Source organism: Haliotis asinina, chromosome 1 (assembly GCF_037392515.1).
Source record: "Haliotis asinina isolate JCU_RB_2024 chromosome 1, JCU_Hal_asi_v2, whole genome shotgun sequence".
Lineage (NCBI taxonomy): Eukaryota > Metazoa > Mollusca > Gastropoda > Lepetellida > Haliotidae > Haliotis > Haliotis asinina.
The window spans coordinates 85,572,939-85,596,764 of NC_090280.1; the positions used below are offsets into that span (position 1 = coordinate 85,572,939).

General features: G+C 37.8%; 1 protein-coding gene across 3 annotated transcripts in view; it reads left to right on the forward strand.

Annotated features, from left to right (window-relative positions):
- The first annotated feature begins 1,297 nt into the window (after nt 1-1,297).
- The window catches only part of LOC137298567 (mediator of RNA polymerase II transcription subunit 13-like), a 77,118-nt gene continuing 54,589 nt past the window's right edge, over nt 1,298-23,826 (forward strand). For all 3 annotated transcript variants that reach the window (XM_067830870.1, XM_067830876.1, XM_067830879.1), the window contains exons 1-4: nt 1,298-1,552; nt 1,908-2,163; nt 11,794-11,896; nt 17,546-17,626. In XM_067830870.1, the coding sequence (XP_067686971.1) occupies nt 1,484-1,552; nt 1,908-2,163; nt 11,794-11,896; nt 17,546-17,626 (509 nt within the window). In that variant the 5' untranslated portion in view covers nt 1,298-1,483. The remainder of the gene's footprint in view (nt 1,553-1,907; nt 2,164-11,793; nt 11,897-17,545; nt 17,627-23,826) is intronic.

The window sequence follows — 23,826 nt, forward strand, 5'->3', positions numbered from 1 at the left end:
AAATGGTTTTACTGTGGTATTGCTAAAAACAGCCAAAACTCCCATCAAAAGCCAACTCAGTCCAAAATATGTCCCCCCAATGACCAAACATGTCCCTAGCAAGACATCCGCCGTGATGTTTTTTTTTTCTGTTTTTTTTTTTAATAATAACGGGTATCATGTTTGGGTTTAAGACCTCAAGGCTGAAGTGTCTCGGTGACTGTTTTTTATCGTACTTATGTTGAAACTATCGTGTATTTTACTTTTTGGATCAGATCTGGTTTGCCCTTAAGTTTACTTGTAAATTGTAAATATATACTGTGTACATCAATCTCGACGATCGGATTAATGATTAGCGTGTTTACATAGCCAGGGACCAGGGAAAGCCGGCGGTTGGGTGTTGAATTGATGTACGTTTAAAGCAGCGGCTTAACGTGGAATGCGCGTGGGCTTGTCACACCTTGAATGATGGATTAAAACAACACTCACACATTACATTATGTACTGAATTGACATGCCCGACATGGAGCAGGTTGTTTTATGAATGTTTAACCATTTTGTGTTTTAACTATTTGGAAATATATCGTTGTGTTCTGTCCCTGTTATTCGCAAATATAACAAATATTACATAGCTATCTTTCCTTTGTATTTAACTCAAAAATAAAATCGATTCATCACCAAAGCTGGAGACTTAATAACATAATAACACAAATATGAATATTGATAGACTGGATCGAAATGTTTCAAACATGAAAACGGGTTAGTTCCAAGGTTTAACGAAATTGAAACATGTTTTCCAATGGCAATCTCTGATGGCAACATATGTTTTATCCAATATGAATGGGCTGCTAAAAATATCATAAAATGAGTGACTGTCTTTCTGTGTTTGTGAATCAAAATATGCATCTCTGTGGGTAAATATTGTGCAACCGCATTGTGGTAAACCGTTGCAACAGCGTGAATCCTGCCGAACAACCATATAATATATATCCTAGAAATTAATTAAGCAAACTATATTCGCACGTAATTACACATGCTTACAAGAGGGTCGTGTTATTGTTAATGGCATTAATACCTGGACATCTCAAAAATGAAAAAAATCCTTTTGAAGATTTTTGCCATAACCCTAATTTGAATGACGAAAGGATATAGCATGCATTAATACTGGGGCAACTTGGATTTGTACAAATTGTGACATAAACTTGACACCCGTGGATTCACGTTTCCCGGCTAGGTCACCAGAGTACTACTCGCACGGCCTGAAGCTTATTTGAGTAGCTGTAAAGACAATAGTATTTCCGCTCGACCCGTGAGCATGTGACAGGAAGCAGCCAATGGCAGCGCGTTCTCCTTACCGCCTTGTTGTTCGCAGCAAGTCGCCATTACTGTCGCCATATTATGCGAAGTATCTGTTAATTGACAAATTTTTCTCGATTTGTGGCTAAGTGGATGTTTTAGCAGCAATTCAGGATATACGTGGTCTTTTTCAGAACATGGAGTGACCATGAGTCACCCTAGTCCAACGGGAAACGGCTGCTCTCTGGAGGATTGTTACACAAACTTGTTTGCCTTGGTAAGATATGATTTAAATGAGTATTATCCGGTGTCGGCTATTGTTTGCGTCTAATCGCGTGCTGCGTGACCTTCCTGCTTTAATGTTTCGGTATTTGCGAATGTTGGCCAATTCTCTACCCTCCACCTTACATTTTACATGCTTCGTTTCCCAATTTAGATACTCGGTAACATATTTACAAACGGTTCGAAGCGATGTCACCTGTCCGTGCTCATAGACAACCGATTAGCAAATCTCAATCAATCAGTGTTTAAATATTGAAATATATTTACATAACGCTACCGTTTGATGATATGCTCTGTGATATGCAAAAATTGTGATGGAGGTCACTGATTTGTTCTGTTTTGTTGTCTAGACGGATCTCGGTGGCATAAAATGGCGTAAATTGACTTCAAATCCGGACAATGTATCGGTGGAGCAACTAGAAGATCCAGTGCTTGTTTCCTATGCACGCTGTATTCAAAGTGGTTTACTATGTGTTTGGAGACGAGTAGTGAAAAATTCGGAAGCTCGATCCCCGGAGCAGTTGTCAGTTGGCAAAGAATTGTGGGTATTTTGGTATGGAGACGAGCCGACTGGCATGGACAACCTTCTCTCCCCTGACCTAAAGGGTAAGTGTTTACTCCCATGATTGACAGCATGTCAAGGTGGCTGTGCATTGCATCACATGTCAAGCACCTATACTGTTGCTCATTTCGCCAGTTTCATGCATCACTACACACAAGCATAATATATAACTAAACAATCATTAAAAACAAGTCAGTAGGCACCTAATTTGCTTATACACACTCGTGTGTTATTTAGGTCATGTTGACAGATCAGTTGATTGTCTTAAGTGGTGGATTTACGTCCAACTTTTTATTGCTGATAATAACCTAAATAGGTGGAAATGTTTTAAATTAAAAGGGTAAATTGTTATCATCATTTCAAGTATTTTCTCCCAGTAGTTTACTTAATGTGGAATATTTACTGATAAGGGCATTTAAAGACCACTTTTTATTTTTTTATTGGGTACAGATTAGGATACAGGTGATTGCTGATAAAGTTACATGAAATGGTTACATTATTTTGAGGTGAACACATCTAATAATATAAGTAAGCATTATTTTACATTTTTGAAAGGGATTATTAAGAAAAATCACAGTTATATTTATTAGGTACAGATGGTTGTTCCATGAAAGTTTGCTTAGTTGGATGAGCTTGTAGTCTCTAATAAGCCTAAGATACAGTCAGTACAAAAAAATTCTGAAGATACAACAATACATGTATCCATGTACAAAAATAAAGATAAGTAAACATGCATTATTTTAGCTATTTTTTGTTAATTAGGTAATCATGTTTAATGGAATATGCAGACTTGGAGTTATGTCCCTTTTAAGGATAGTCACATTTCATCTGTGTATCGATACACATTGATGATACAAGCACACTGTAAGGATCACATGCTCCCTTTGTTTGTTGTCTAACTTAGGTTAAACCTAGTTTTTGGCAAGCAATGCTTATTGTAAGAGGCAACTAATTAGATCAGGTGGTCAGGTTCGTTGACTTGGCTGACACATACCATAGAGTCTAAGTTACATCGATCAATGCTCATGCTATTGATCACTGGATATTCTGGCCAGCCTCAGTTATTTTTCTGGCTGCAACCATATAGTTAGAAAATTGTTGAGTGTGGTGTTGAACATCAACGAAACAAGAAACACTCTAACCAGATTTGTGAAGAGCTAAGAATCAGTCTTCAGCAAACCATGCTTGTCATCAGAAGTGACTGTCATCATGTCTCAATTGTTAAGACCAGTGCTCATGATGTCAATCACTGGATTATCAGGGCCTGACTTTAGTATTTACAGACAAATGTTCCTAAAGCTGAAGTATTGCTGAGTGTGACTTTAAAACAACTACCCAATTGTTGTCTTTACTCAAATGGGGATTGTATGGTCATGATTTGTGACTTGCTTGATCATGTGTCATCCAATTGTTATAGATCAAACCAGTAAACGTTTTGAAGGGATAGGGAATGAGCGCCGTTCACTTTGCTCAGACTGCTATCCTTGACGTTAAACTAGTAATGTTTCAAACATTTCCATGACATGTTCACAATCTATCCAGTAGACATTGACATAAAGCGCTGTGTCATACCAATAGTAGGATCAAAAGTGTTTTACAGAGAACACAAATTACATTAATAAATAATTTTTTTCTGAGGTGCTATGTAAATCAGATAGTTGCATTCCTTGTACACTATCTATATTTTCGTTCTGTGTAATAAAACATTGCACAAACATTCCATGATGTTTCAACATTTACCTGAGAATGCCTGCCTCCTGATTGTAATGGCTGCTGATAGTTTTCGGCATGCTGTAATAAAAGCTTGAAACGCTGCCCAACATTTAGCATTATCTGCATTCCTGCAAACAGAGAAGGCACCTGTGCCGAACAGTTGATTGTAATGAGCAGGAGTACACATGAAAATAGAAGCATCTGATAATATTTATACAGTGCACACTACTGGCAGTCACTGCTTGGCGAATCCTCTAAATGTCACAGATGGACATAGACACATCTGTCCAAGATGAGGGAATGAGTTTAGTTTAACGCCACATTCAGCAATATTCCAGGTATGTGGCGGTGGTCTGTAACCAATAGAGTCTGCACCAGACCGTCCAGTGATCAACAACATGAGCAACCATCTAGGCAATTGGGAACCAGTGATGTGTCAGTCAAATTAGAGAGCCTGACCATCAATCTCGTTAGTTGCCTCATACGATGAGTATGCATTGGCTACAGAAGATCAGTTCTAACCCAGATCTTCGTCCAAGTTGAGTGAAAATCATAAGACTAGTCATTTTAAGGACCTAGTTCAATATGAACTGTGAAAAGTTGGATATGACCAGTGGTGATTAAGGCTGTATTGGGTCGATTGAAGGGTTGGTTATTGTGATTTGAGGGTGCTGTTCAGAGTTCTGTCCCTTAGAGATACTGGAATACTGCTGGATCCTCTGTGTCTTAGAAGGGTTCCATGCAAGCTCAAATGCTTGAGAAGTCCATTTTAAGAAAATGCCTTTTAATTTTAACATAGTGGCGACATTTTTATAAAGCTTGCAGGAATTTTAAGCAGCCACATGGTAAGTTCAAACCCTGTTTGGCATCACACTTGTGCTTGAGGGTTTCACCATGGTGGTAAATATTTACAGCCAGCTTCAATTTGCGCTTTCTTTTCACACCAAGCTGACATGCTGTGGTATTACCAAAATCTGATCAAAGCTGTGTTAACCCCTACTTGCTCACCACTTTTTAGGGGTGAGGTCCATATGAAGTCTGTATGATTGTGTGTCATATTTCAGGAGACCTGTGAAAGTTCAAGTTAGAATTGCTCTTCAGACTCCCATGTCTGTCCTAAAAGCCAGCTATCAGGATTGGGTGGTTAGACTCTCTGACTTGGTTGACACATGGTTGATCAATGCTCATGATATTGATCACTGGATTTGCCTGGTTCACACTCTATTATTTACAGGGTGTCATCATATAGCTGCAATATTGCGATGGTAACCAACCAAAATATAAATCAGTCATATTTGAATATTGGCCACATCTGTGTTTACTTGTGAGACATTTGGGAAAATGCAAGTGGATACAATATGGAACTTGACTTAATGGCTGATGTTACCTGATGTATATTTTGTCAGGCCAGTGATAATTCTGATAATTATCAGCATGCTTTGGTTGACCTTCAGCTAGTACATAAAGGCATTTTCTTTCATAGTGCATTTAATGTCTATTTGGAGTCGACTTACGTAAACAGATACTTGAGAATTTATTTTCAATGAGATATCCCAGTGCCATATACACAATTATGGTTAAAACTTCTAGGAACCATTTCTTCTATTATGTTATAATGCACCATTGGAAGCCTCTTTGTTTAGTTTCTTGCAGACTCGTGAAGATCCGAGAACATAGGTCTTCAGCAACTGATGCATGCCACAATACGTGGCTATGCTTGTCCTAAGAGGCGACTAGCTTGGTTGACACAAGTCATCAGTTCTCATTTGTGCAGATGGATGGTTATGCTGTTGATCACTGGATTATCTGGTCCAGACTCAATTATTTACAGACCGCCACCATATAGCTGGAATGTTGCTGCGTGCGGTGTGGAGCTATGGTCACTCACTCACTCACTCACTCACTCACTCGATAGTTTCTTGCAAACTTAGTGAATTTTAAATTTGGGGATTTTGAGTGGATTTAGTTCTTGTTCGACTTGGCAGTATATGACTAAATTGGTTGGTTTGATTACTGTTAAACACCACACTCAGCAATATGCCATCTATGTCAGCTGTCTGTAAATAACTGAAGCTGGACCAGACAATGCAGTGATCAACATCATGAGCATCAATCTACACAATTGTTATACAGTGATGTGTCAAGGAAGTAAGCAATAACCACAATACCCATTGGTTGCTGAAATCCAGTTCTCACCCAGATCTTCACAGTTTAAGTGTGGAATGTTGGTATTTGAGTCTGGACCATACAGTCCAATGATTGATGTTATTACCATCATGCTGCACCATTAGGATATGATGACATCTACACGAGCAAGCATGACTACCTGATTGTGTTATTTGTCTCTTATCACAAGCGTTGGGATTTCAGTTGCATTTGGGAACAGCGTTAGGTATTAAAATGTGAATTTTCATACACTAAGTGTTCTGGGTTGAATGGCAATTAATAATTGCAGTGAAAATCAATTTCATCTTTCCCATAAAATCAGTTTGGTTTGAAATATCCTTGGTTTGATACTATCAAACTTTGTTTATTATGTGGTGATGCATCTCTGAGTACTGCAATATTTTATCCACTTATGAAGATTCCATGCATTGACTGCTACAAGTATGTGCACCAAGGCGTGAGTTAGATTATTTGATAATCTCTGTAGATAACATGCTTTGTGATTAATTGTGTCGCTGTGATCAGCGTTCAGTTGAGCATCATCTGTATGCCATGTTTGCAGATCAAAGCTGATGATTTACTTAGACTGGGAGGGGAAGAGGGGGGGGGGGGAGGGATTTAGAGATGGCATCTTCATCCAGTTCCAGCTAACAGGATTATTGGACTTCGATCAAGTCCTGTGTTTGTGATGTAATGTGTCTCCTCAAAAGCAGTTACTGCTAATGGAAATGAAGCTTTGAGTTATTCTTGTATGCACTGCAAGCATTCGGTACTAATTATTCCTAAGGGGAAGACAAGGAAAATAACTCGAGGGGATTATGTAAGTTGAATTAAGCTTTGGTTATAACAGTATACAGCTTTGGAAATTTTAGAGTGAAAATTGTGAAAGGTTAGTAATAAGAGAGCCCCTAGATTGAAATGTCCACAGCAGTCCTTAAAGACAGTAGGAAACCCTTAATTCGCATACCCGTGTAATTTCGAACAGTTAATTGAGTTGTGAACATCCATTATTTCAAATACAGCATAAGTAACTATGATGTGAAACAATGATATATTGATGTATTTGTAATTGAAATTGCTGTCCCCAAAAATTGATTTTGTATCAGTAGTAAATATTGCATCCATTTTTTTTTTTCTTTTATTGATATTCTAATGAAACCTGTTCTAACTTGATATGGGGAATGTTCTGTGTGTTCTGTTTTACATTGATTATTTAGATGAAACCTATCATTTGGTGTCCGTAGCACAACTGCCTATTGTATGGGCGTGAAATACACACATGTTGCCAGTGGAACAGCTGACAATAAATAAACCCTAGGCACTTGACATGGACACATAGTTAATGTATGAAATCAAAATTACAATACCTGCAGTGCAGTGTTTGGTGAAACATGATTGACAGTTGTGCATTGCAGCTGGTGTGATTATAACACCACTTAGGCTGTTGGTTGTATGTGGGTCAAGTGACATTCATGTGGCTCTTGCTGTTGATAGACGCTGTAAACAGTGGGGTTAGGGTTGGTAATAGTAGATTCCCATCAAGAATAACATCCTACCTTATTATTTTGTAAACCTTAGTATCAGAATCTTGTTGATTTGTGACTTTAGGAACATTCAGGATAGCTTTTTCCACATATTTGTGATGAGCTGCACATGTCCAACTATAATACATTTTGTAATTATTGAGGCATTTTGAAAGAGAAATTGATTTATTAGAGTTCAGTTTTTGTCACAGAATGTGTCATTTGAATACACCATATTTTATATTTCTGTCAATAATAGAATTTTGTTGAATATGTGTTGATTATTCAGTTCATTGAATTTGTGTGAAATTGCAACATAAATATGGAAGGCTATGGTAGAGTAATATATTTACATGATTATTGTTTTGAATTAATGAAGATATGGAATATATCTACCACAACTTTTGTGATAAATGATGGTTCAGGGTGGCACACATCTAAAGCATAACAATTCACAGTGCAGAGAACATGTAAGTGGGTTTTTTTAAACTTTTAGAGATGTAAATGTCCTTGAGCTTACCTTTTGAACATTCTGGTGCTCAGTAGAAACGTCAATGTCATAGACATCTTATGAGTCAAAGCTGTCTGTGGTAGTTGTCATGGAAATTTTTGTAGCTGATTTGTATAAAATCATAATGTACTGCAACATGTGCAGTGTGTTGCTAGAACAGTGCGGGTTAAATCAATAGATATGTCAGCTGGCATCCGGTCATACAAAGAAATGCAAGATGTCAGTTAAACCATAGCGTAAATGCGTTGATATGTAATGCAGTTACTTTGACCAAGCTGTGGTGCAAGCATCAACACGATTGAGCGTCATCCTAGTGCCCAAACACTTAAGGAAATCAATGCACATATTGTGGAATGAAGACTTGAGGCTTTTCATTTGTCGTCCTAGATGCCACTGGTTTATTGATTTTTTTTATGCTGAGCCAAGAACATTATCAAGGCATTAATAAACATAGCTGTTACAGCCGAGCTAGGAATCAGCACTTGTCACATAGTCCTCTGATACTTCGTCTTTCATCGGCAGGCGATTTTGTTTACCCATGATCTTGCCTCTAAGTTCAGGTGTGTAGTTGGTAGTGCTCAGGGAAATTTGGTCAGGCTCAGGGGAAAAAAAAAAAAGAATGGTGGTCTCATTGCAGCCAGCCTACAGCCTAGTATGAATAAATATAGTCAATTAGACTTGCCTAGTGTTACGCGGGTCACTGTCATCGACCAGTGGTGAGAATGTATTGGCCCTCAGTATTGGTACTAGCTGTGTGTTAGGCTGGGGAAATAATGTCTTGATTATATCGGGTCCACCGAAGGGATGAGAAGGATATTACTAATAGAGTTGCAGTGTTTGGTTATTGCGTGTATTTCTTTACATGAACTGGTTAGTGAATGTTCTATGTGTTTTTTAATTAAGAAATTTGTTTTTAGTGTATACTTTCTTTTTCAAATATGTTAGTTGTTTTTCATGGGGAAATTTATCAGCCATTCTAGCCTGTATTAAAAAGTTTCGGTGATTTATTAAATGTATTTTATATGAGTTTCTCTTCGGAACTATATGGTCAGTGATCTTGAGTAATGTGTGGTGTTATCAGATTGCAGTCAGTTTGAAAGATTAATTACATAAGATGAATTGAAAGTCATAGCATGTAGAGCTAATGCTTTTACCACAACACTACAGCGATAGCAATTAGCAAGCCATCTTAAGAGGGAGATTTCTCTGTTGAAGAAACTCAGGAAGCAGCTTAGCAGCAGACCCAACACCAGTGTTATTGGATTGTTTTGATTCTTATGTTGAGTTTTTCTCCTATGTTCACTGATCAATTGTTCAGAGAGACGGATGGAGCGACAGATGGATGGTAGCAATGATTTCAGAATTCCGATTGCCTTGGGGCAGTTCACTGATCACTTTCCTGAGTCAGACTAGCTGACTGATGAAGGTGGTGTGTATTTCACAAGGTAATTGAGAAATGTCTGCACTCTTGACTGCAGCCCCTCGCCTGGTTAGAATTCCTGTTGATTTCATCCAGCCTTCATGCTGCCTTGTGTGACCTAGATTACACCCTCATATTGGCTGGTAGGGTAATTCCGAGGTAGCGTGATTGATAAGGCCTTGTTGAACAGGTCCACACGATAGCTGTATTTTCTCTGCTGACATGTTCTTTTGCAGTGCCCTTGGCTCGTGTAACAAAACGCAAGTGTCATGGTGGCCTGTTGATGGGTGATGATTGGTGAAATGTATGATGTTTCTGTTAGCAGTAAGAGCGTGGAAGATCAGGGGAATGTTTATGGTGTTCTGGTTTTCTCTGCAGAAGTGTTGTGCATTTGATGGCGATAGTTCATGTGGAATGGGTCATGTTTTGGAAGCTACTTGAATCTGGAATGAATTATGAAAAATTGTTTATGCTGTTATGAAAGATTTTTTAATATTTTGGAAAATGGTATCTAATTTGTTGAACTTTAACAGCTGTCAAAAATGTGCCTGGAACTTAAGACTTCTGTTTCATATTTTCCAAATTAATGTTTTGTGTTTTTATGCTATTTTATCTCTGAACTGTGTTTAACTGACTGATTCCAGTAGGCTGTTTCTGTCATACCCAGTAACAAGTATTTCCAAAAGAGTTCATGTAAGTGTGTGACCTGTGAAGGTCCGGGTAGAATAGGCTGGCAGCAACCCATGCTTGGCTGACACCTGTCATTGCTTCCCAGTTGTGTAGTTCTTTGCTCATGTTGTTGATCACTGGATTTTCTGGTCTAGATTTGATTATTTACAGACGGACACAATTTAGCTGGATTATAACTGAGTGTGGCGTAAAACTAAACTCGCTCACTCATGTAAGTGTGTAATTCCATATTTTTATGTGTACATACCATGCACACTTTTTTCTAAAAACATGTCTATTGAAGGTGGTGTACACATTATACAACATAAGGAATTTTGACAGAATTGCACCACAAACTTCAGTCATTGTAATCTATAAATACCATGTCTACAAGTCTAAAATTTAATGTGCTATTTAATCATTCAATATCACTGGTTATGAAAAGTATTCATTGTATATCAGGGCTTATTTCTACTTAACTGTTAAATTTAAGGGGTTTTGTGAAGTTTGAAGTTACATTTGATATTTGCTGAAATTACATCTGTCAAGTCTTGATAACTCTTGTTTAAAAATGAAGAGAGTCTGTGTCAATTTTTTATTTTCTTAACATAGATTATCATCTCTAAACTATTTGTATTTCTGTGACTAAATGCGCACTAAATATTATAAATATGATTCTCCAAAATAAAAGTAAGAACATTTATAATTTAACCCCAAGCAAAACACAAGTACGTTTTAGAAACATGTCATAACTAGGTAGTATGATGAACATTTCTTCCCTATGTCTACACATGATCCGCTCATCTTTGAACATTTCCTCTACTATCAACATGCTTGTTTCATCAGACACCTGAATATTACCTCCGAGCACTGCTGCCTCCTGTACACAGGAAATGGCGCTGCACCTTGTACTCTCCCCCACTTCCCCCTCACCTGTCTGTCTGCTTGCAGGAATGTTTCTCCTCTGTTGATGAGTTGGCCACCTATAGACAATACACCAACACTCTCCTTGTGGGGTGCAATAGAGAGAAGAACTTGTTTATTGTATTCTCATCCAACATATATTACACATATACAATTTTGCCTTGACGAAATGCATTGGCCATCATAAAATGTTATGAGAGAATTGTAAAACGCACTTATCACACTAAATATGAAACAGTAGCATTTTTGTTTGAATCACTAACATACTTTTTATCCAGTTGGTATAAAAATATTGTTCTGCAGTAACACTTTGTCTTTTATTGAGGATGGTTGAGTACGGTTGAGTACTTAACACTATTGGTAATCTACCAACAAGATTGCAAATTTGAATTCGATTGTTGTGAGTCATTCTGCCACTGGTTTATTTTTGGAGTGATAGTTGGGGTGGCATAAAATGTTTTACTAATCCTCAAGAAAAAGAGGTTTGTCGTTTATTTATTTTTACTTTTTTACCTGCCTGTTATCACTATCACCATTTCGTTGTTGCAACATGGTATTTGATTATGTTAATTAACAGAGCATGCTTGTACATATCATTGTTGGCATGGTATTTGAATATCTTTATAAACAAAGTTTGCTGATTCTTTAATTGTAGGGACATGTTAATAAGCAAGGTATTCATGAACATTCCAGTGTTGGAGCTTGGTCTTTGAATATGTTAATAAACAAGGATACCTGTACATTTCAGAGTTGGAGCATGGGTCTTGGGACAAGGAGAAGGACAAGGACAGTAGGCTGACATATGAGTGCAGGACGCTGTTGTTCAAAGCTTTACACAACCTGATTGAAAGGTGAGACACACCATACATGTGTTTGATCAAACTTTCCAGTGTTTTAATTTGGATCCAGGGTGATCTAGAAACTGCATGTTTTCTTTTGATTGGTTAATGTCATAGACAAAGTTTTTTGTAGTGAAAGATAAGTTACTGGAAGATTGATCTGTGCATTGTCACCTGTAGCTGGCTCAGAACAGACTGGAAAATTGTCCTTTTGAAATAGTTTCGCATCATGTAATATTTGTTTAAGAGGTGGCCTGATATCATTGATGTATCAGTATTTGGCTTGACAATATTTTATGTGACTCAAGGTAGAAATATTTAGTTTTCATGGACAGTTGTGCAGTTGAATTTAACTTTCAGTGGATATAGCCCCAGTTTTCTGCGTGTTATTGAATAATAATGTTGATATGTATTTCTTATTTACTTAAGGTACAATTCATTGTAGGTGGATTTTTCCTGATTGCATTTACTTTTTCAGCAAGGATTTAAGGTTTCTCATAGTTTTTGAAGTTTTTATGCATATTTCAGAATTATTTTCTTCTGAGTGTCCGAGTATTTGCATCCAGAAAGAAACACGTTTCATATTTTCAAAAATTCTTTATAATGTGGTTTACATCGAGCTTTAGCCAATTTACTGTCACAGTGCTCAAATGTACAAGGATTCTTAAAGTGTTATGTAACATTAGGAGCTTGGGTAGCCTAATTTTTAAAGCATTTGCTACTTACGCTGAAGACCTGTGTTTGATTCCCCACATGGTGACCCCATCAATGAATGTGCTGGAATATTGTTCAAAGCATTGTAAGGCAATCCTCACTCGCTCATGTGTATAATGTTCTAATCTTAGAGGCCTCCTTATCTTGACATTGTGATCTTAACAACGTAAGTTAAAATGTAACAAAAGCTGCTAGTGTGACACCAGTAAAATTCAGGACAAACTTGTAGCATTTCTTTGTGGATGATTGCTTTTAGTTACATGGGAATTCTGTACCATAGAACTTGTACAGACACATTGAAACTATTTTCGAAACTCTGCAAGAACCTCTTCACTTTCAAGTTTTTGTAGTTCAGTAGACTTTGATAGCTTTGTGTCTACCACAGTTTTTGATTGACATTTAGAAGTTGTTGATAAGGAAGATGTGACTGCTTCTGGATGATAACTTATTTGTGATAGTTGTCATGTAAGTAGTCTCATGTCTTCACTATATATCAAGCCTTTAATCACTAGCCTGAAGCCCCAGTCTGCTAACATTTCTTTTAAGCCTGTTATGAAGCCCCAAGTGTTGAAAGAAAGAAGAATTGAATATGAATCCTTTGAATTACAAATATGATCTATTTTGATTCGAGACTGCTATGTCAGTTGTTTTTTCTGTTTGCGGTTAATATTTTTTTCTGGTTTTGTTAAACTGAAAGAATTGGGAAGCCGTGTCAAGCTGTTTCATGAAGTTGTCCTCTGTGCGTGTTGTTGAATACTGATTAATTACTGTGCACTTGGTACTTGCATTGTACTCAGTAAGTGTATTACCAGCCTTGTTTGTAACAGTTCATTAGATTGGTAGTGGGGTGGAAATCAGTTGCTTTGGTCTTTGTTTCTTTGGAACAGATGTGTTATTTACAGTGAACTTTTTTGCAAAATCTTTGCATGCAGGTGAAGTGGTAGTAAAGATATTGTTTTGTTCTTTACAATTTTATCGTAACAATTGGTTAAGATATTGCAGATGATTGCAGTGTTTAAAAAACTGGTTTGACCACCAAACCTTGTGATTGCTGGAATATTGCTGAGGACGACAGGTGTGGTGGGGTAGCCTAGTGATGAAAGCGTTTGCTCGTCACACTGAAGACTGGGGTTCAGTTCCCCAATGGGTACAGTGTATGAGGTCCATTGCTGGTGCCACTTGCTGTGGTATTGCTGTAATGTTGCTAAAAGCAGCTGAAAAAGTCACTCACTTTGAAGACATTTGCCTGGTCATTGATATGTGTTGTATTGTGGAAATTAATAGTTAATCTGGTTTCGTTGGCCTTTCTGTACTGAACACACAGGTTTGATGTGCTAGTGCGAGCAAAAATAGTATGAATGTTTCAGCAGTAAAATTTGTTGGGTGAGATGTACATAACTAACGTATTCAGTCGTTATTTATTTCTTAATTAATCAGACTAGTTGCCACTTATCCGTCTAATTTTGTTTGGTTCCTGAGACAATATGTATGAATGTTCAGTATTCTTTGTGACATAGATTTATAAATATGATGTAATATGGAACAAATACTAATAGAATGGGCAGATTCAGATCGTGGGTTAAAAAGGGAAGGAAACAGTGATGGACAAAGGAAGCATCATCCTTGATGTGTGCAGAACAGTACTGTCTAAATATAGAAACAACAACAAAATTCCCATGTCTTCTATCCTCTGTATGATGTAGCCAAGTGGTTTAAGCGTTCACTCCTCACAATGAGTCTCCACTAGTAGTGTTTTGATTTATTGAAAGAATAGAAAATTGGTCACAATGCCACAGCAATTGGTCATATTTTCTCATGATTGAACACAAATAATGTTGGAACTACTGTCATTGAAACATTTGACAATGGAGCATATCCTCATTGAAATGAATAAGGGAATGCACAAAGGTACAAGTGTTTCTTCAACATGGTGTTAATTGCACTGTAGGTGAAATTTTGGAAATAAATAAAGGAACACTTGTACTTATTCATTTCCATGAGTATATCTTGAAAGGTTTTCGGCACCTTAAAACATGTTTGATTCTTAGAAGACTCACTTGAATTACTGACTCTCTAACTTGAATTACTGACTCTGTATGTCTTCGAAATCCAGGAGGTTTGTGTGCATGACATATTAGTCATCACTTCAAAGTAGTAAGTTGCATCATTTTACATGTGAAATTTGCAAATGCAACTTGTTCAGTTTTTAAAGAAAACATAAATTCCATATAATTTATGGCATGTGGCTCTAAAATGTAATAGGGATATATGCACATTGTTTTGAGTAAGTTTAGTTTTACCCTGCTTTTAGCAAAATTTCAGCAATATCATGGCAGGGGACACCAGCAATTGGCATCACACAGTTTACTCATATGTTGAATGGAAGCCTGGTCTTCAGCATAATAACAAATGCCTTAACCAGCAATTTTGCATCACGCAATTCACCCATGGGGGAAATTGAACCTGAGTCGACCGTGTGACAAAGGTATGATTTAACCAGTAGACTATCTTGTTACCCCACACTGTCTTGAGGAACCCACTGTTTTCATGACATCAAGACATGAATATTCCAATTTTTCTAAATAGATTCCGCCATTACATATTAATTTATGTAGCTAAGTCAATCCCTAGTTGGACAAATAATTTTTGGGTCTTGTGAGTATAAATTTATTTTATCACAGGAACATACTCTAGGAGGGGAGAATGTGGCAATTCATTCACCATGTATTAAACGGTTTCCAGTATTCTCCATCAAAAGCATCTCTAAGTAATAATTCTTGTATTTGTTGACGATGGTGCAGTAATTTAGATGAAGCAATGATTTTTCTGACCCCTGAGCCTTCTAACAAACGCTTCTAATTGATTGAGCATTTCATGGCCATAAGCAGCACAAATGCTGTACACTTATTTGTAGACTACTCAATAAGAGCGATGGCTGTGAAGTAGCCAGCGTTCAACACCACATAACTGTCATTGTTGACAGTGTTTGCCTTCTGGAGTCCCCACAGCCAGTAGGCCAGACTCGATAACAGCTTAGCAGGACCGTTTCCTTGACTTGCTCACATAGGCTGGTGACGTTTCACCTGCCCAGCTCCGCCCTCCACTTGTCATGTAGTGTACACATAGTGCTCAGAGACAGACGCTTGGTTGTTAGTGAGGAATTTTGGGTAGATGATGCTTTCAAAGCCACCATTTGTCTGAGCATCGGTTCTGTCGACATTCATATGTTGTCACTTGCCCTGAGAGTATGCATTGATTTTGATTCCAGATTTTGAGAGGTTCTTGGTATGAAGCATTAATTTCTGATAAGTTTTAACTACCATTACTCCTCATGACTGAAAAGGTAAACACTGTGTACATATTTTAGCAGGGTTTTTATAGGTTGATATTCTGCTGAAAAACGTGACTAAACATGCAAAAAGTATGCAAGATTTGTGGATAAGATTGTTATGTCTGTGTGATGGTTTTACAGCATCACTTTAATTTCAAGGAGTACTTGACCACAAAGATATGAATATATCAATGACAAGCAAATAAATCAATTTCCCAGAATGTTTTCTCTTTGTTGGAAGCATCAGTTTTATTTCTTCATTATGTCAGGCCCAGTAATTATTGTTAGATCTGATGTTATTTTATTTCACTCTTTCAAAACAACTTCATCATTGAGATGACATTCAATTTCTGCAATGAGCTCAACCTTTTTGACCAGATTTATGAGATATTTTAACACAGTAACATTTATGGAAGTGTTTTATTAGGGAGTAGTAGACTAGTATCAGTTTCATCATTTTCATATATTTGCTGGTAATGTAGGAATGTAGGAATGAATGTTATTGTCCTTTCTGACAGCTTCCATGGCTTGTTGGGTGATTCACCGGTAGGTTGACAGTGTTAACTGCTGAATGTCATGTCCCTTTGGCAACAGTTGACAGCATGTAATCCCCAGGGGAGCTTGGGGCTAGTTTAGTTGTGGTCAGTAATTATGTCTCATCATTCAACCAACACAAGGAGCTCAAAATCTTGCCTACAAGATGTTTTACAAATAATTTTTAAAAGTTGTTTGAATGTGTTTATTATTTTATTTTTGTAATTAACAATGTCAAGAATACAGCTCTGTTCTTAAGTTTTTAACTTGCAATACAAGAGCATTGCTGTTTCCCTACGACAAATATAATTCTTTGATGAAATTTCAAAACTGTATTTTTACATGTCTTGACAGCCTTGAATTTTATGGGGCTGGGGGTTTTTTTTTGTTTTTTTTGCGGGGGGGGGGGGGGGGGGGGTTCCATCCCAAATTTATTTTTGTCAATTTTTCTTGCATTTCCTAATTGATTGGCATGTGAAGCCTCCTTTGTGATATAAACATATGTCATTTAAAATCCTTTACAAGGCACTGAATGAATGAAAATTAAATATGACATGAATTAATGAGGAAAAGCATCATGGAGAGGTTGGTGCTTAGTGATATAACAAGATTTTTAGACCAGTTTCCTTTGAAAATAGCTTTATGTCAGAACTTCTGCTACTTTGTGATGATAAAACTTCAATGATATTGTTGATTTTTTTTTTAGTTCAGAAACAGTTTGTCATATTTTTTTAGTTAAGCTCCAAGAAGAGCACACTGTTTTTATAGGAATGCTAGTATGAAAATGGGTACGACACATTGCATGACTGATAATGTCTTTGTGCCCTAGTGGTGTTGCTTGATGCTTGTGCTATCAGTCACTAGTCTCAGTGTCTCCTCTGTTATTAGGATATTACTTGAATTCCACTAGAATATGGAATTTCTTTGCTGCTGCAAATAACAACTTTCATGCATGTCATATGCTCTTGTTACCCAGCAAGTAAGCTCCAGTTGAAATTTGTGATGTGAATATTTTAGAAATTTGAAATATTTTTATCAAATGATTGTTGGATTTGAATTCTACATTAATGTTTTCATTGCAGATGTTTGCTGTCAAAGAACTTTGTGAGACTAGGGAAATGGTTTGTCCAACCCTACGACCAGGGGAGCGCTTTAGACCGAAGGTAAGCTCCAACACTATTGTAATGAGCTGAGAAAATGGTGTTTTTCCACTTCGGTGAAACACTTCTTTTCACAATCAACGGCAAAGTGGAAAGGGTTCTGGGAAATACTTCTTGTCTTCAGTGGCACTATTTGATAATGTTTTGTTCCTTTGTATGAGTAGCCTCAGTAACAGAAACTAGATACAATTCAAATGCCATTGCTAAGTGGATGGGAACTTAAATACAGGATTGATCCCCCAAATCCTATGCATGATCAAAGAGGTTCAAATGGGAGAGAGAGGACACAGTGTTAAGCACTAGCCTCATTTCTGAGTTTAGGCAATATCTGTTGGGATCGATTGTTATTCTTTTGTGTGAAGATATGAAATCATTCAAATGATCAGTTTCCTCTTTTATGACAAGCTGTGGTCAGAATTGTTGTCAGTTAATATTTTCATACAGCAATGGTCAGAGTATTCATTTTGAATTACTTTCCTGATGCTGACCTGTGAAGGTCTGGGGTAGAAGTCTTCAGCAACCCATTCTTCCCTTAAACGGCAAGTGTGCTTGTCATAAGAGGCAACTAATAGGATCCAGTGGTCAGGCTTGCTGACTTCATTGACATGACATTGGTTCCCAGTTGTGCAGATTGATGCTCGTGCTGTTGATCACTGGATTGTCTGGTCCAGACTTGATTATTTACAGACTACCGCCATATAGCTGGAATATTGCTGAGTGCGGAGTAAAACTCAACTCTGTCACACACTATCCTGCTGTCACTGATCAATACTCAGAATATCAACCACTGGTTTGTAACAGTTGAGCTTGATTCATTTACGATAAACACCAACACTGCGAAAGGTCATTAATTATAATGTTTTGAACAAAGAGTATAATTGTCTTGAAATGAGAATTATGTGAAATACATAAATATATAACCCAACAGAAGCTATTGCCGAACAGGTTTATTATAACTCCGCTATGAAGTAATGGGTATATAGTGTTCATTCTGTCCATCATTCTGTCAGTCCAGAAACTTTGTCCGGAGCATATCTTGTAAAGTTTACATGCTAGGTGCACCATACTAAACACACATGTTAATCATTACCCATAGATGTGCCTTTTGCTATTTTGAATTTTTTTTTTTTAATTTTATTTTTTGCAGTTTCCATGGAGACACTGTGTCTACATGGGTTGTTTTGTTCATGTCACAAGTATAAATATGGTTCTGATTGATTTTGAATAGTTAATTTCTTCATTTCATATATGCAATTAAAGGTGAAAATGGCAAAACTATTAAACTGTATATAAAGTTTAGTAGAATCAAGGAGAAAGTCTTGTGAGCTGGTGATCCTTGTCACATTATATATCCTAAAGTGGGAAGAGAGGGTATGTGAGCTGTGTTGACTTCTTCACTTGTTCATTATGTGTGTAAAATAAGGCAGTCTTCTATCAGTTATGATCCTATGTTCACTTAAAGTGGTATTTGAATTTTAAATTTGTTCATTTATTACTGGACTTTTACTTTGTGTGAGTTCTTCAGAGACTGTGAACCTTCATGATCACAGTGATCATTTGGCTAGCAGTAATGTCTGCTTTATCCTTGAGTTGCAGGTTCAGATATTCAAGTGATCAGTCCGAGACGTAACGTGTACGCGAGACGGCCTATCGTCTCTTGTCCGCGAGACGGTGCGCTCCGCGGTACTAACTGAAGCGCTTCCCCCTAATTAATTCAATCACCGTGGAACCACCTCGATTGGGTGCGAACACGATGCAGGGTAATTAAAGCGTCCCGTAAAATCCCCAAGGGTGGTGGGGTACTTGACAGTCGTGAATGAAAAGGTTTTCCGATCTCGGATGCCACGCTTTCGTCATTTGCACTGAACAGATTACAACCTGCAGAATACAAGTTGTTTGTCCGACAAAATATTTACAATCATCCTAGGTTGATGCATACTTGGCCTCTGTATTTTCGATTTTTTCGGCACGTGAAAACATCGGGAAAGCAGAATACCACGCCCAGGGTCGGCTGTTTACATATGCCAATTACACAAAAATCAATTCATCGCTCATGAAAAGGTGATTTATTTCATTTGAATGTATTACTGGTGGAAATGTCAACGTATTCATCTTGCAGAATGTTACAGAATATTTTGAAACTAATACGACCCCTACCGGATCTTGCATGAATCAAAACTTTGCCAATTTCGTCAAAAGTAATCCTGCGAAAACTGTTAAATCATTTGCATATTTTTCGGAAGTGACGTACGTCCATTGTGTAACTCCACACAGCACACTGAAAAAAGGGACTCGCGGAGCCAGCCAAAGCTGACATCTCGTACTGATCAAAATTAGTGTTATACTAAAATACCTGCTTCGATATTTCATTACAGCTCATGGTGTTGACATGTGGATATCGTATCTTCCAGAGTACATATCAGTTTATGCCCGCATTAGCCGTGCATGCTGTTTTACAGAACATACAGTCCCTGTAAACGTGCGCGACTGTTTCAGCCAATCAAATGAAGCGTGAACCCCTCGTATGTGAGGTGTTATCCGAAGGAAGTGAGCATGCAGTTTCAACGGGATACACACTATTTTGCAAACACATCTGAAAAAAAAATGTTATTGATGTATGAAAATTAGGCTATGATGCATATCTCTCTGAATATCCAAATAGATGTGCATTGTGTAAAATGACAGAAGTTGGGAAGAAAACAAACTAATTAGACGGTAATTGTTATAAGGTTTCTGGTGAGCCGCTCAAGCGGCTCACTGATCTCGTGTTTGCTTTTTTGCAAGGTGAGGATGGTGTTCCTCTGCACGGTCCAGCTTGCGAATGATGACTTGTTGATCATGAAAATGCATATAAGAAACTTGAACCTAATTTATGCCTTCGGAAATTGACATGATTTGATAAAGGCATTTAAAAATAGAAATCACACTTTGTGACATAATTTCGAAATGAAAAAAGTACGAAAATACAAATTTAAATAAGGAAACTTAACGCCCCCTGCAGGTTGTAATATCTTTCGCCCCCTCTTTCGATCAAACTCCATATGACCTGGCGGATACATTACGCATTCGGTAAGCTCATGTTAACTCTACAAATCATCATTTTCTGAAGAATTGTGCATCATGTCGGCGATTTGCTTAACATCCCTCATCCTGGAAGACATCATTCCTCCATCCCCTTCAGTGTGCACAGTATATTCAGGTAAGAATGTGTTGTTTCACTTACCCTGTACACATACAGGCAACTTCAATTAGATCGAATACATACGTATTTGCATACATACCTTTTCTACAACAAAACTAACAACACACATTACCAGATCTACTTCAGGTAAAAACTGGGACTTTCTTGTTTACACATATTCTATGTATATGCTTGAAACAGAAAAGGTTTTCGTTCCTGGAAGACAGCATGGCCAGTGGAAGACAACCAGCCCCGTGTATAATCCTGCATGCTGCGCTGGACTGGGAACGGCCAAATGCCCGTTTCCGCCAGGAGTCAGCAGAATGAGGGAACACTCACATTCCAGGGAACATTGCATTATTTGTTATAAGAACGAAAATGTATGAAGCTTTCACTGAATGTTTTAGATGTATGTAGTACAGCTATGGTTATGAAACACAGGTACATATTTCAAATACATCTTTTTGGCCGAATGCAACACAATTAACTTTCATTTGGATTACGCAATTTATTGTATCACACACGTGGCACTGGAGTGAAGACTGGGCCGAACGCGGCCAGGCATAGTTAATGACTGTAGTTGGGTGTCACTGAATATACAGGTGGAGACAGGCAACAGGTGTGATGCAGTACAGCACGTTACTTCAGGGTGTGTACATCTAATGAGTTTGCAGACAATTTACACGGCTATCTGGTGGACACGGGGGGGGGGGGGGGGGGGGGATTGTGTAATTTCCTGTTTACGGTGCCTTTGTCGTTCGAGGTATATTTTATGATAGCTTGAAAACACATAATTAAATGCTAATTACAAGTATTCCGTTTCCTGTTTGTGTTTGTTAATCTGTGAAAGGCCTTAGAAATGTTTATTTTGTGGTGACAAATATTCAAGTCGCATGGAGGTGGGCAAAATAGCGTTTTCTTACTTCATTCCGATTGAACTGATCACGTGATAACGATCTCGCACGTGATAATGAGATGACATATTTCTGAGGAAGAAAGGAGTAAAATTGTTCCAGATGATTACAAACTCAAACGCAAAATATTGTCCATAGCATTACTGATCGACGACTTATAAACAGATTTTCATTGCCTAATGTTATAATGTTTTTCAAAGTGTTATGTTTTGATATGAAGGCGTTATTCTTGTACTGATTATCTTCGAAGAGTACTTGAAAGTGCTGTGTGTCGTTGTCAACACTATCATCGGCTTTCCTCTCTTTTACTTTGGTAGATGGTTTAAATAGTATTCACAGATAAAAACAATACATTCAAAGCCAACACAGAAATATATATTCTATGTATATGCGTGAAATAGGAAGGGTTTTCCTTCCTGGACGACAGCATGGACAGGGGAAGACAACCAGACCCAGCTACAGTCCAGCATGTTGGTTTGGACAGCCTTTTCAGCCATCATCTGCAGAATGAAGAAATATGTGTATACCAGGGAGTTTTGCATTGTCATAATTACATAACCTTTCACTGAATGTTTTATATGTATTTAGTATAACTATGGAAATAGTTATATATTCTCGGACACAGGTGCATGTTCAAAATTCTTCAGTACGGCGAATTGTATTTGTCCCCAGACAGAATGAAACACAAATAAATTTCACACAGATTATGCAATATCACACACGACACTGTTTTCCAGCAATGATTAAGCCGGAATGAAGAGGATGCATTCAGGCATAGTTTATGACTGCAGTTGATTAGCCCTGAATATACAGGTAGGAGACTGGATACCCATTTATTGGGTTTGGAGACAGCATATTTGCAGACAGTTGACACGGCTGTCTTGTGGACACGGCCAGCCAATGTGCAGTTTCCTGCTTACGATGCCTTTATCGTCCGTGGTAAACTTAAAAACGCACAATTAAATGCTAACTATTTTGTTTGGTGTTGTTAAGCTGGTAAAAGACAGAATCATGTTAATTCAGTTGTGACATAAATTCAGTTGATATGTAGGTGAGCAAAATCTGCTCAGGGAAGAGCCATCTTCCGTGTGTAGCAGGGATGGCTCGACTGATTTTATTGCTGTAGTTGACTAATAATACAGCTTTGAAACAATGTCAGTCTAAGTAAACTCAGTCTCAATGTTATTCCTTAAACTCCACCACTGAGTTTAACAAACCCTAGCAGAAGGTCGCATCTGGCAACCTTTGAGCGACCTATGACCGTCCAATCAATAGCGAGACGGTTATATAGATTTAACCAATCAGACAACGGCTACTACTTAGGGGCACAGCTCTCTCCACAAACAACAATCCGCAGAAAATACAGATATTTGACCTGCGATATATACGCTTTGGGGTTTCTGTTGACATGGTTACCATTGGCTAATATTTCTGCAAGATGAGATCCCTTGAATATTGCCAAAACACTGTTTTCGGAGACAGTTTACTCTGTTGTCATGGTTGTAATGTGCGCCGTGTGAATCACCCAGAAGCGATCATACGCTAAATAACATTCGGAATCGTTCGGGTACGAACCTTTTCGAGTACGAACCTTTTCGAGATAAAAAGTTCAAAAGGTGTGTGCGAATGTCCACTTTCGCGATTTGGAACGCTGTGTTCTGATTGGTCAGTCCCAAAGGTTACCTGACGCGACCTCCCATAAGGTTTTGTTAGACTTTTGTTAGTGGAGCGTAAGGAAAAGTACTGAGGCTAGGTTTACTTAGACTGGAAACAATATATATGAATACATAAATCTCCGTCTAAATAACTTTTTTTTATCACATTCACGTCATCTGTTTAGAAGTGGAGAAATCGCATTTCTATAATATTACGTGTTGATGACAATGACATAAAACTTAAGTGAGTGGTAATTCCTGCATGCAGTGTGTTCAAGAATACATTTTGCTTAAACTATTAAAGATCATGCAGTCCTCCGAAGTTACTTACCACTTGATGCAAGTGAACATATTGAGCACCGGGTCTGCTCCCGTGGCAAAAGGCGTCTCTCGTAGTCGGAACGATCTAGTGAGTAAGGTTTGAGTGTCTGACGAGCAGTGGGAGGAAAGTAG